Raw genomic sequence first — 14,615 nt, 5'->3', positions numbered from 1 at the left:
TTAAGAGCAAGAAATAATAAAACACGTTAAACATATTCATGCATCATCAACTAAACTAATGAAGAAGAAAAGAAAGAAAAGAAAAAAAAAATAGAATACCTCTTGAATGAGCGTACTCTACTCTTCTAGTTGAAAGAATATTTTAGGATTCAAAGAAATTTATTCAACTCTTTGAAGCCTAAAATACTTTACTTACAAAAAAGAAATTCCTAAGGCAAAAGCCTCTAGAACATCTTTAATGTAAGGGGATTTGAAAAATTAGAAGAGAAGAGCCAGAAAGAGGGGGGTCAATAGGTGTGCTGAATTTTGAGAGGCATCCTCTATTTATAGAGGTTGGAATGCCTTGAAAAATTAGCTAAATGATCAAATACGAATTAGGACGCATCCTTATCTCTAAAAAATCAAAAAGGGTAAGGTTTATCTTAATCCAGGAGTCCTTGGGCCGTGCCAGCAATTTGGGCCAATCGGCACTTGAGAAGTGCCGATCAGCACTCCAAGAGTGCCGAATGGCCCTCTTGGGTGCCAAAATTGCGTTTAAATTTTGGTCCAATTTGGACTCCTTTTTTGAGGGTTTTTGAGCCGAGAATTGCACTTAGATGCATTTTTAATCTATATCCTAAAAAGTAATCCCCTTTTTTGGATATTCAAGTCTTTAAAGTGATAATTATCTTGTAGATAAACACTCCAAAAAAGTCTTGATTATCCCCAATTTCTTTGTTATCTAATTATCCACTTTGTTCCCATGCAAGCAAGTCTATTTTTAACACTAACTAACAACCCATCACAAAATTATTTAATTAATTTTAATTATCCAACCAATTAAAATTAATTTAAATTAATCATGTGTGGTTGGTTCCACCCAAACAAAATGCACACAGACCGTGTAAACTTGATCATGTGATATCTTTCAATCCGACGGCCCGATTTGGAAATCAGACATACCGTCACAACCATTAGAACCTCAAGATCATTTTTATGATATGCAATGAATGAATTAATGCATGTAATGCAACTCTAAATTTTGGGTATATGAATGGTCACTCTAGTTATCTTCCTAGATTAAATTATGGGTGCAAAATCGAGTGTCTACATGATGTTGTTATTAGAATATGTATATAATGTATACAATTGGTAATAGATTAGTCTTATTGTGTTATTAAGTAATGTTGTTGTTAAATATTTGGGTTGGTGATGATGCGAGTGACCATTCTCCTACTGTGCAACAACCGTCATCAGAGTAATATCATTAAGGATTATGCCGCTTATGGTTTTTTTTTTCTCCCGATTTGAGGACTATTTAATTTATCTTGTTGCACTATTTGTATAAAATAATTTGCAACTTTAATATGAAATTCTTGACATTTGGAATGTCTTGCATTGGGCATAACAATTAATATAGCTAGAAATTTTATTATTGCATTATATTAATATGATTCTTTGATTATGTTTGTTTATTGTGGGGTCTATATTGCATGCGTAAACTAGATCTAGTCCAGCATCTAATATTGATTTTTGTTAGTTAGCAATAGGTGCAGGAGAAATTTATGTGCCTAAAAAAAATATATATATATATATATATATATCAGCAATTCTGAAACTGCTAGTATAGGCTATATTGGAAAATTATAAAAATTCCTATCATGACAGTTTTGAAATTGCAGGTATAGACCACTCCTATTACAGCGGTTTTAAGTTTAGAAAAAGCATCGGTATAGGGTTCCAAAACCACCATTAAATGTTATATTAGAAAAATATAAAAATTCCTATAGCGGCAATTTAAAACCGCTAATATAGGTTCAACCTACTACAGTGGTTTTCAATTTCTAAAAAGTGTAGGTATAGGGTTACAAAACTGCTGATATAGGTTATTTTGGCAGTTTCTAAAAAATGCCGGTGTAGGTTCATAGGACCTATTATCACACTTGTTGGACAGCGCTATGAAGCACCGGGAAAAAAAAAAGCGTTGAGATAGGTCATTTAGGTCTATTCCGGCAGTTTTTAGGGCTGTAGCCGCAGTTTAAAAATGCTACTATAGCCCCAATTTTTTGTAGTGGAATAGAAACTAAAGAAATGGGAAGGAAGAAATGTTAATCACATTCTATTCCTTTCAAATAATTCCTCACATAAATGGGAAAAACACTTATTCCCAATGTTTTTAAAAACCAAAATTGCTAAAAAAAAACTAGAAAAGTGAAATATTCAAGATATTGAATTCAGATCAAGATTTGATTAGGTAGAAATGTAGAATTGTGATGAAATTATAATTAGTTTAATAATTAATAAAAATAAAAATAAATATACTAAACTTGTAAAAAAAATAGAAAATAATTTTTTAAAGTATTTTCACTATTTTATAAGACAAATAAAAATAATAATACCCCATTTATTCATAAATAAATAACCAAGGACAAAACCATCAAATTCTCAAATTAGACTCACTAATCCTCCTAGTCAATCGAGATAGAGTTTCACTTCCATTGATCCACAATCCACCTCTTGTACTTTCAAAAAACACTATACTAGTGCTCTTCAAGGAATTTTTTACATTTAAAACTGTTAAACTAATGATCGGTTCATGGTTGGCCCAATCCGATTTTTAAAATCATGCTCATTCCTTTAATGAAATATAAATGAAACATCAATTTCGCCCCTACTATAAGGGGAAAAAAAAATTGAATGATATAATAGTTAAGAAAAATATTATCATTTATTATTTTATAAATTCTTAAACATACTAGATAAAATCCACTATAACTCTTTTCATTCCTTTCCATTCGTTTATGATATACCCTTTTTTTTTCTTTTTCTTTTTATAAACTCCCAAATGGGTTAGAATAAAACTAAAAAACTTCTAAATTTCCAAACCTTAAATAAAATTTAGATCCTATTTTGATATATTATTGAAATTTAAAATAAATAAATAAATAAATAAAAACAGTTTTTGAAGACAATAGCAAAATGAAATTTTATGTTACTTTTTAATTAAAAAACATGGTTAAAAATGAGGAGGAAATAACAATTTCTCATTAGTTAGCCTCAACCACAAGTACCTTCCCCTCCCCCCTCCACCCCCTTATAGACTCCTTATTTTGTATCCGGTTAATAAACTTTAGTCTTTAATTCCAGTGATGAGCTTTACATGTTTACAAAAGGTAATTGAAGTTATTTTGATAGTTTGGAAGTAAACATAACTTAGAAGTGCTCAAATCATTTTGAAAACGGTGTTGAAAAATTACCTTTTCCCACTGTTTTGACCATAACTTTTGATCCATAAAAATTTTTTGAGTGAGATTAATTTCATTGGAAAGTAGACATTCTGGGTTTCAATTTGAACACAAATTTTTCCTAATTTGGATTTATATTGAGTAAGTTATGCTCATTTGAAGTTGGACCATCGAAACTGTCAAAATTAAGATTTCTGGGAATGCATGCGTGCATATCCCCAAACTTGTGTACACAGGCCAAATTCTAGAAGCCCAAAACTTTGTTTTATTTTTTAGCCCAAAACCTCCCTCCTTGATGGGCCCCGGCCCTTAAACCCTTTGAATCGTTCAAAAACCCTCTAAATGAGTATGAAAATCTTAGTTTAATCATATAAATACAATCTCATGCTTCCAAACTCAAATCCCAGTGAGATAGAGTTTATTTTTTACCTAAACTCTTTCAAAACACTTTTTTTTCTCTAAACTTTCTGCACACACAGCCATGAGCACGTTGTTTGGTTCTTCAAAAACTCTATTTACTACTTATTAGGGCAGAAATTACTTTCTAATCTAAATCAAAAACTTTTTTCAAACAATCTTTTCAAAAACCTTTTGATTTTGAGGTGTGATTACCTACAGAGGCGGAGCTAGGTGAGCAGGGGGGGCCACCCCCTGACTTTTTGAAATTTCCATTAAAGGGTGGGATAAAATTACAATTTAAACAAAAAAAATACCAACAGCTCCCCCCCCCCCCCCCAAATTTTGGAATTTGGCTTTATCAAAATTTAAAATTTAGTTCTATCACAAAAAAAAAAAAAAAAAAAAAAAAAAAAAAAACCTTTAAATTTTCATAATTGATCCCTAAAACTTTTGAACCAGTCCATAGAAACCCCTCAAAAAAATTAAATTGGTACAAATACAATAAACCCAACAAATAATACAAAATAACAAGGCCCTAATGAACAAAAAATTCTTCAATTACAAATCCCTAATACCCAGAATAAAAAAAAAAAAAATATATATATATATATATTTATATAAAGAAAAGGAAAAGTTAAAACCCAGATGGTAATGACCATGTTGCCTTTGTGCCCTGAGTAGCACCACGACAGCCATTGACAACTGCCGTCAGCTCGCAAGACCCTTCACGAGATGATGATGCTCGCCAATAGGCAAACCAAATCGTATCTCCCTTTCTATCTCTATTTGTTGTACTCTACATGTTTTGAGTTTACAACTAAGAGCATTAGCATTGGGGAATGCTAATGCCATATCTAAGAGGAATTTGACATTTTAAAGCTAAAAACCTCCTGTATCAGTGAATGTTAAACAGCAGTATTGCAAATTTTTTTGCAATACTGCTACAGTACAATTCTAAACATAGAATTGTACTGTTCACGAATTGCAAAAAAAATAATAATATTTTATTCTCTATTTACCCCGGAATTTCTCTCTCATCCCTCTCATTTTTCTGTGCTCTTCTCACTCTTCCTTCTCTTTCTCCATCTGCTCTCTCCTCTCTGAAACTTCATCGCCAAAATTTCTCACCCATCTCTGAAATTTTTCACCCATCTCACACGGCCACTCTCTCATCTCTCATCGCACGGCCTCTCATCTCTCATCGCACGGCTTCTCTCTCATTGCACCGGTGCTGGGTTTTGGATTTTTGAGGTTGGAGGTTGGATCAGCGTGGATCGGCGAGCTGGGTTTGGATCGTTGGGCTGGGATCGGTTGATGGTGGGTTTGGATCGGTTGATCAGTGGGTTTGAAATGGTGGACCGGTTGATCGGTGGGTTTTTGTGACGCTGGGTTATTGTTCGGCGAGATGGTGGGTTTGGATCAGCGTGGATTGGTTGATCGTTGCACCGGTGTGTGTGTGTGGCTTTGTTGTGGTTGGGTTGTGGCTGAAGTGGCTGGTTATTCTAGGTTTCCGATGGGTTTTTTTTTTTTTTTCCTTCTGTTGTGACGCTGGGTTTTTTTTTTTTTTAATATGGGTTTTTGTTCCGGTGGGATTTTGGTGAGCAGTGGGCAGTGGTGGCTTGGGTTTTTCTGGGTTTTTGTTCCGATGGGTCTGTGTGTGTCACATAGGTGTTGAGGGAGAAAGTGAGGAAAAAAAAGACTGTTGGAAAGCCTAGGAAAACAATAGTTTCGGTTAGAAAAAAAAATAATAAAGAAAGATTAAAAGATAATATTTTAATAAAAATAGAAGTTTGGGATGTGGAGATATTGTAAAATAAGATGGTATAAATGATAAAGTGGTTTTTAGAATTGTAAAATAGAATAGCATTAGCATTTTCCAATGCTAATGCTCTTAATGGCTTTGATTTGTGCTGCATTGTGATTTGTGTGTGCTTGTGGATTTGTGCTAAATGAAAGGCTAGGATTTGTGCTTTCGTATGAGTGGCTTGTGGAATTGTGCCATTGGTTATAATATTGATTCTTTTATATTTAAATCTATTATATACGTATGGATTATTTGTGTTTGTGCTGTTCTTTTCTTTTTTTGGCTAAATTAATAGTGCTGCTTCTTGAATTATTTTAATATGTATGAAGTTGTTAATAATGGTTTGAGTTGTTCAATTATCATCTTAATACTTTTTAAGTGAATTTCTAATGGTATATACAGAAAAACAGACTAGTAGGAAAATTTATTTCAAATTCAATTATAAATTATTGTAATACTATGAAAGAACGTATGAGACAACTTTGTTGGGGGCAAACTTAATTGATGGAATAAAAGTATTTTCTTAAGTATAATTTTGTTTGTACTTAAGAATAATTTTATATTTAGATTAGCCCCCTTGAAAAAAATTCTTGACTTTACCACTGATTACCTATGAACTATTGAATAATTTGATTCCTTTGATTATTACTCGATCTTGTTGTGTAGGCACTAAGGGGCTGGTTAAAATATCAATCAAGTTGTGTTCCATAAGTAAGGTGAGTCTCTCTTCATAGCTTTTCCTTGATTTCGATTATTTTTGCGTTCTTGTTGTTCTCAATTTTATTTTTGTGTCATATATTCTTAGAAATATGATTTGCTTTGTTTGGGTTCGATTTGTTGTGTCTCATCATATTCTGATTAATGAGTTGAATGATTAGATATATTGATGAATATGTTTTGATGTGTTAGATGTTGTTTTTGTTTATTGTTAGATCCAATGCATGTTTAGGAATAGTTTTTGTTTTGTTTATTTTCATTTTGTTTGTCTTTGATATCTTTGTTGCTAATTTAGGTTGTTTAGTTGTGTATTAGAAGTATGCTAGGGATTATTAAATTGTTGCTTTGTTTGTTGCTTTAAAACTGTGTTTCTGGGCGTGTATGTGTGTGCATGCTTTATGCATGTTCACGCGTACTTGAAGTATGTGTATGCATACAGTTGGGATGCACATGTATACCCATGTATACGCACGCATACTTATGCCCATAAATGTAGATTTAGGGCTCTTGCTATTTTATTTGCTTTGCTTAGTTTTAATCACATGTATAGGTCTTGTTGAGTCTAGTTTTCACATGTTTAGATCTAGGGTTAGTAGAATAACATGTTTCACATGCTTTGATTGTTGAATTGATAATTAGGGTTTATGTCTTTGATAAATCACATGAACATGCATATGAACTTGAATATGCGTTGATGCATAGGTGCTAAGGTGTTATGGTGCAGCAAGGTAAGTGAAGGTCATGAATATGAATATGAACATGCATCTTTGAATATGATGATTGGTCTCCTTGATTGATAAATACCATGAGGCTAGGTTTGAATGAATGAATATACTTGATGATTAATGCCTTGTTGATGTTTCTGCCTTGTGATATATTTATTGCCCTTGGATATATATGTGCTAGATGAATGATAGGGTTTTATGCTATGGATAAGTGTAGGACATATACCATGTTTGGATGTTAGATGCATGTTAGTGTATGTGAGTTTAGAATAACATATTAAAGGACCCTTTGATGGGATTAGGATTTGGAACACAATGAGTGGAGTTCAACCTACAGGTTGGGTGAGGTTGGGTGCCTATTACCTTCCCATTCCTCATACCTAAACTCCGAACACGTGCTCTGGTAAAGATAGGTCCTTCCACAATGGCGCTATATTTATTGTTCTTAGACCTAATCTAGGTGGTGACTCCATTTTTTTTTTTTTTTTTGCCACGATCCACTCGACTGAGGTGTACTCCCCATTGCGGCCACACCCCCCCCCCCCAAGGCAGTGACCTCAACTTACTCCATATCTCAACGACTTAGCTTTCTTTGTGAAAAGAGAAGGGGAGGTACGAGCCCTTTTTAAAACTCCCCCTTTATCATATATTATATAATAGAAATTGAGTCCAAAAGGTTCTGCTACGTGGGTTTTTTTTTTTTTTTTTTTTTTTTTAAGTTTCAACCTATGACACTCATTCCTTATGATAGCTCTTTATTATCAGTCTAAAACACCAATCGGTTTTTGGTGTAGGTGGGGATTGAACTCTAGATCTCTTTTTCAACTATCAGAGACTTGATCAGTTGAGCTAAGTAGAACCCATGCTAAGTGGTAAACTTTCTTTGCCACAAATGCTTATACTTTTATTAATTATTAAAATAGTTTGCTCTTAGATTAAACTCTATTACCTAAGTTTAGGAAATTTAAATTTTTACTTCAACTAAAATTCTAGTAACAAAAGTTTCAAATAATTATGTTTAAAATATTTGATTTAATTCTTTTGATTATATATATATATATATATATATATATATATATATATGTATATGTATATGTATATGTATGTATCATAATTTTATATTTTAATATTATAAAATTTACACATTAAATATCGCACAATATTAAATGTTGTAAAATTAACATGTTTTTGTCATGTGACTCATTAATTATTAAGATAGTTAATATTTTAAAAGTACAATTCTATTAAAGATTAAGTGGTTCACAAATTAAGAATATATTCAATATATTTACATATAACGGGCATAATATTAATATTTTACTAAAATTGTAAAGTGTATGTTAATTTACATAATACCCATTGAATTTTAATAGATATTATACCACCACCCTCTTATAAAAAAAAAAAAAAAAATTACCGCCACATATTTATATTTAAATTCTTTAATATATCATCTAGTCACCTTCTAATATTTTTCTTTGTTGTGTGCATCATTCCACTCAGGTCCATAGGAAACATTTTCCTCCACAAATGGTTAAACAAATCCCTTCTAATTTTTTAACAACAACATCAACAGCAAAAATCCCTTCTAAGAACATCTTTTTCTTCCAAAAGCAACCACTTTGTTTTGTCTTTTGGAGTAAAATTGCCAATAAGTCAAGGGAAAGGGCCTAAAGTGGGGACTCAACTTTTATGTGGGACAAGGGATGTGACCTTATGCCATTTAATTGGTTAGAAGTTGTTAGAGTTTTTTTTTTTTTTTGGGGTGGAAATGGAATTAAGAGCTGATGTGGAACTGTGATGACAGATGACATTATGATGAATTTAATAATTAATTGAAATACAAATAAATAGATTGAATTTGAAAAGAAAAACAAAACTGACCAAAAATAATAATATAAGAAAATTTAAACCACTTTCAAATGCATTTTCACAATTTTTATAAGGCAAATAAAAAATTAACAAAGTATAAATAAGCATAAATAAATCATATGTTTTTTATAATTCGATAGTTGAGAGAGTGAGATTTAAACTTTGGACGTTTCCATTGGAAATACTAGAAAGTACTAGTTGAATTACAAAGCTCTGAATAATGCTGGAGTTATTAATTAATCCTTCATGTACAAAGCGCTTTAATTAAATTGGCATCATTTTCAACGTAAAAATATTGATTTTTCATTAACTAATATATTAATTTGCATGTTTGTGTCATTTGAACCGTTAAGTGTGTTAGGAACTTAGGAAAAGAAATGGAAATGGGCCGTGATGATTAGGGCTGTCCAACGGGTTCAGGACCCGTTCAAACCGCCCGAATCCGACCGACCCGAAGCCCAACGGGTCGGCCTAAAGCCCTTGGCAGGTCGGGTTCGGTTCCTTCTCTCAGGAAACCCGAATATTCGGTTCGGGTTGCGGGTTAAGGGTTTAAAAACCCGTACAAACTGACCCGACCGAAGTTTTAAAAGAAAAAAAAAAATTTTGATCCAGGGCAGATCACGTGAACTGAGGAGTGGACTGATAATTGACAAGACTGAGCACTGTTGTTTCTGCCTCATTGAGAACCACACGGCACCTGTGCACCACAAATTTCTTTCCACTCAAAAAGTAAACATCAAATCACCAGCTGCCCAAAGTAACTAAGTCTTCAGAACGACTAATTGCTAAAAGCCTAAAACTAAACTCTAAGTCTCAAAAGCCTAAAATTGGAACTAAAACTCTAAACTTTCCCTTCATTCTTCAGTCCGGCCTTCTCTCTCTCTCTCTCTGTAAGTCTCAAAAGCCTAAAACTAAAAGCCTAAAATTGGAACTAAGAATCTAAAAGCCTAAACTTTCCAAAAGCCTAAACTTTCCCTTCATTCTTCACTTCAGAGTCCGGCCTTCTCTCTCTCACTCTCCAAGTCTCTTCACTCTTCTTTAGTCTTTGGCCTCACTAACTCTCTTCCGTCTTCACTTTCCTCTAATTCTCTTCAGGCTTCACTCTCTCTCTCTCTCTCTCTCTATCTCTCTCTACCAGCCGGTCCAGCCCCAAATGGCTAGCCGGCTACCCTTCAAATCAAACTCAGATTTGATCTTTCCCATGCCTCTGTTCATGAATCATAGTTTAGGGTTTCAAGACTCAACTTGGCTACACTTCTCAAAATCAAAATCAAAATCAGATTTTCCCTCATATCTCTCTCTTATAAATTGGACTTTTCCAGAGTGTTCTACGTTCTCTCTGCTCTCTAGTCTCTCTAGTCTCTAGTGATTTCAAAATCTCTTATTTTTATTTTGAAACAAACAAATCCCTTTACTCCTTAACACTCAGCCTCTCAGACTTGGCTTCCTAGTCTCAGATCAGGTAAAGTTTCTTCCTTCCTATTTCATCCCTCTTTTTCTGTATTTTGTGCTTGTGATTCGGCAAATAAAGAGGAAAGCTTGATGATTTTCAGTCCTTTGTATGGTATAATCCGTTCTTCACGAGTTGATTAACTTGCCACAACAACTTGATGCTAGAAATTGCTAAGCTTTATTTTATTTTATTTGTTAATGTTGTGATCTGCTACTTAATTGCATTGAAACTCTTGTTTGCAATTAGATTGTTAAATGCATTATAAGGAATCTAATTTTCATTTCACCTTGTACAAATATGTGTTCTTTAATGTTGTGATCTGCTACTGAGTGTTATTTTCATTCGGCAAATATGTGTTATTTCCTCTTTTTTTGCCCAATCTGGGTTTATCATTTTGTTAGTGCTCTGTGTGTGATTTGTTAGTGCTCCCTAGGTTTATCATTTTCTTGCTTTGACTCATTATGGTAGTGCTCTGAGTGTGATTTGTATCTGCCCTATTTTATTCCTTGTTTTGTTTGTTTTTTTTTTAATGATCAATATACTTGTATCTTCACTGTAAAAAAAGAATATGAACCCCTATTTTAACAAGATGAAATCCAAACACATTTTTATTTTCTTATCTGCCTGTTTTATTCTTTGTTTTGTTTTGTTTTCTATGATCAATGTACTTGCATCTTCACTGTATAAAAAAGAAGAAGATGAGCCTCTATTTTAAAAAGATGAAATCCACATTCTTATTTTCTTATGTGATTGTATTTTATTACTCGTTTGATTCATTTTGCTTTCTTAACTTAAAATTTTGAAATGTTAATTTTATACAGGAGTTGAAATCCTAGGCTTTTTGCTTCCTTTTCAAGGTTAAATCCCTGATAGCTGAAAGTTCTTTGAGGTATCCTTTCTTTCTCTTTTAACTTCTTGTTATTGTTTGTGTGTTACTTTTATGGTTGTTTGCTAATCTATAAATTTGATGTTTATAGGTTATGGAACCCTCAAGTGATGCATCCCCTTCCCAAGCAACACCTACTGCCACAACTGAACCTGTTGCCCAAGCTGCCCAAGCTGTACCTACTGCCCATGCTGAGGTTCCCCCACTTCCACCTAAAGGTAAAGGCAATGTCTGTACTAATAGGAAAAAGTCTATTGCCTGGAACCATTTTGAAAAAGTAGATATTGGTGAGGGTCATTTTAAGGCTGTTTGTAATTACTGTCAAAAAACTTATCTAGCTGATAGTAAGGGGCATGGTACTGCTAATTTGTTGAATCATACACCAATCTGTGTTAAAAACCCTAATAGAAAGATACTTAGTGGGCAACAAACCTTAATGTTTGAACCTAAAATGGATGGGGAGGAAGGGTTTCAGCTTGTACCGACAGCCTTTACTGTTGAAGCTTCTAGAAAGGAACTTGCTGAAATGGTTATAATAGATGAGTTGCCTTTTAGGTTTGTTGAAGGGTATGGGTTTCAAAGATATGCAACAACCTTACAACCTAAGTTGCGAATTAGGGATATCCCATCTCGTCAAACTATAGCTAGGGATGTGATTAGCATTTATGGTGTTGAGAGAGAGAAACTAAGGGGGGCTTTGAAGGGTCGTAGGGTGTGTCTTACTACGGACACATGGACGAGTATTCAAAATCTGTGTTATATGTCCCTTACAGGTCATTTTATTGATGATGATTGGAAGTTACATAAGAGAATTTTGAATTTTTGTCAAGTTGAAGACCATAAGGGAGAGACTATAGGTAGAAAGATTGAGTTGTGTTTGCGTGAGTGGGGTATTAATGGCATATTCACTTTAACAGTGGACAATGCTAGCTCAAATGGTGCCACTATTAAGTTTTTGGAGAATGTAACTAAAGATTGGGAGGGGACTGTTTTAGAACATGAGTTCTTACACATGAGGTGTTGTGCACATATCCTAAATTTGATTGTGGGGGATGGTATGAGAGAAATTGATGCATCCATTGCAAAGGTGCGTGAAGCTATGAGGTATGTGAAGTCCTCACCAAATAGGAATCAAACTTTTGTGGGTTTTGTGGAGAGATTAGGTATTGAGTTAGGTCTCTTCTTTGTCTAGATGTACCAACTAGGTGGAACTCTACCTACCTCATGTTAGAAACCGCACAAAAATTTGAAAAAGTGTTCATACGTATGGACTTTGAGGATGATAGTTATTCTTCATACTTTATGAACAAGGAGAATAGTGGTGGTATGGGATCTCCTAGTAGTATTGATTTTCAAAATTGTAGGATATTTGTGGGGTTTTTGAAGCTTTTTTACAATGCTACAAAAAAGTTTTCAGGTTCTTTGTATGTTACTGCCAACACCTTTTTTGATGAGATGTTTGTCATTCAAGAGAATATTTCCAATTTAAGTAAATCACAAAACCACCTCTTGAAAAACATGGCAACTAAAATGGAATCTAAGTTTGATAAGTATTGGGGGAAAGGGGATAAAATGAATCATCTCTTGTATGTGGCTGTGATTCTTGATCCAAGAAAGAAGTTGAGGTTTTTGAAGTTCTGTTTTTCTGAAATTTATGGAAATAAAGTGGCTGATGTGATGGTTGAATTGGTGAGGGGTGCCTTGGTCAAGTTGTATGATTTTTATTCTCGTGTTGATTCATCAAATGTACAAGTAGCAAGTGAGAGGGAGAGGACACACATAGAAGGTGAGTCAATAGGTTGTAGTGATCCATATGTGATGGTTAATTCTAGGTTTGAACGGTTTTTGGAGGCTGAGCAGTCCATAGGGTGTAGCAATGAGATTGACAAATATTTGGCTGAAAATTGTGAAAGTAGAAGAGGGGATGTGAAATTTGAGATATTAGGGTGGTGGAAGGCTAATTCAGATAGATATCAAGTGCTGTCCAAATTGGCTAGGGATGTGCTGGCTGTACCTGTTTCTACTGTTGCTTCTGAGTCAGCGTTTAGTACCGGAGGACGCATACTTGATCCATTTCGGAGTTCACTCTCCCCACTTATGGTTCAAAATCTGGTTTGTGCACAAGACTGGCTTCAAGCCTTGGTTCCAATTTCTTTTCGCAAATCAAAAGATGAGGTAGAGGTCTTGGAAGATGAATTTCATGATTTAGGTAATATGTTAACTTCCAAACTTTGTCTATTAAGTGCTATTAAATGTGTCTTATGCAAATGAAATTTAATCTAATAGTCTTCATTTCTTTCTCTTTTCTAGTTATACATCAAGCAGCAACAGGTGGTGGAAGTTCAAGCTCAAGCAAAGGTATCTCAATTAACATTGATGACTAATCAAAAACTGGGTAAGTTTCAGCCCTTATGTTATTTCTATTGAGTTTGGTTCTGCTTTCTCTATTGTTTTTTGTTATAACTATTCTGTATTTTTTGGTCTTGTCCTTATATTTTTTATTGATAAATATCTTTTTTCCCATTTTCTTGTAGGAGGAAGGACACACATTTTGTATAGGAGGCAGATTTTTGGATGCAATTTGGAAGTTTTTTTGGACAGTGCTTTTCTAACTGATAATTGATAAATTAACTCTTGCTTATAGGAAAGAAAACTTATTAAGTTTAATAGGCTTTCTTTTCTATAAGTCATGGACTAAACTCTATATAGTAGTTGCTCTTTAAATGTTTTAGAAAAGCTATTTTTTGGAAGTTTGTAACTAATTATAGCTAGCTACTGCTTTACACACTTTCTGCCTTCTTTAACTCTATGGAAATATTGCAAGAGATGCTCTTATTATCTTTTGTTACCACACTTGTGATGTGGTTGTGATTGAATTATTTGTTAAAATTTGTTTGCTGGTTTGCTGGTTTGTTGTCATACTTGTGGTGTGGCTATGATTGAATTATTTGTCAAAATTTGTTTGCTGGCTTGTGTTAGTTGTGTTACATAACTTACATGTATGAGTGGTTGGCACAACTTGGTAGGTTTAATAGGCTGCCCAGGTTTACATGTAAGTTATGTATTGTGAAGTTTTAACAGGGGTTTTACATGTTAATGCCTATAAAATTTTGGGCCTCCTCTTGTGCTTTTGCTGCCCAGGTCCTATAATGTTATAGGCATTTTGAAAAATTTTCTTTGTATTGTGAAGTTTTAACAGGTGGTTAGAAAGTAATATCATGTGTTTTTTATGTGCTTGCAAATTGCAATTACCCAGGTTGTTGTGTTATATATTTACTGTATTTTTTTGTCATTAGATGTGAGCTAGAAAATTAAATTTGGACTGAAGGGCTGGAGACCCAAAGGTTACAAAGTTGTGTAATGGGCCAATTTGAAATAAAGGAGGTGAAAAAAGGCCCATTTGATATATATATATGATTTAATGATATAAATCTTTGTTAAAAGTAGTAAGCCCATTAATTTGGGCCCAAAAGGCTTGTCAAAAGTTGAATTAAAAAAAAAATTATGCAAATTCACAATTTTAGCCCAATTTCGG

General features: G+C 33.6%; 1 protein-coding gene across 1 annotated transcript; it reads left to right on the top strand.

Annotated features, from left to right (window-relative positions):
• The first annotated feature begins 12,276 nt into the window (after nucleotides 1–12,276).
• Nucleotides 12,277–13,816, top strand: LOC126714256 (zinc finger BED domain-containing protein RICESLEEPER 2-like). The gene is made up of 2 exons (XM_050414312.1): nucleotides 12,277–13,475; nucleotides 13,615–13,816. Exon 1 carries the CDS (start codon nucleotides 12,305–12,307, stop codon nucleotides 13,349–13,351), a length of 1,047 nt encoding a protein of 348 aa, XP_050270269.1. The 5' UTR covers nucleotides 12,277–12,304; the 3' UTR covers nucleotides 13,352–13,475; nucleotides 13,615–13,816.
• Nucleotides 13,817–14,615: the final 799 nt, after the last annotated feature.

Source organism: Quercus robur, chromosome 1, assembly GCF_932294415.1.
Source record: "Quercus robur chromosome 1, dhQueRobu3.1, whole genome shotgun sequence".
Classification (NCBI taxonomy): domain Eukaryota; kingdom Viridiplantae; phylum Streptophyta; class Magnoliopsida; order Fagales; family Fagaceae; genus Quercus; species Quercus robur.
Note: the sequence above shows the minus strand (reverse complement) of the source record. Positions and strands in the feature narration are given on the sequence as shown.

Bases quoted from the DNA above. Each gene is read 5' to 3' on its own strand.
- LOC126714256 (XM_050414312.1), top strand. From the start codon at position 12,305: ATGTTAGAAACCGCACAAAAATTTGAAAAAGTGTTCATACGTATGGAC.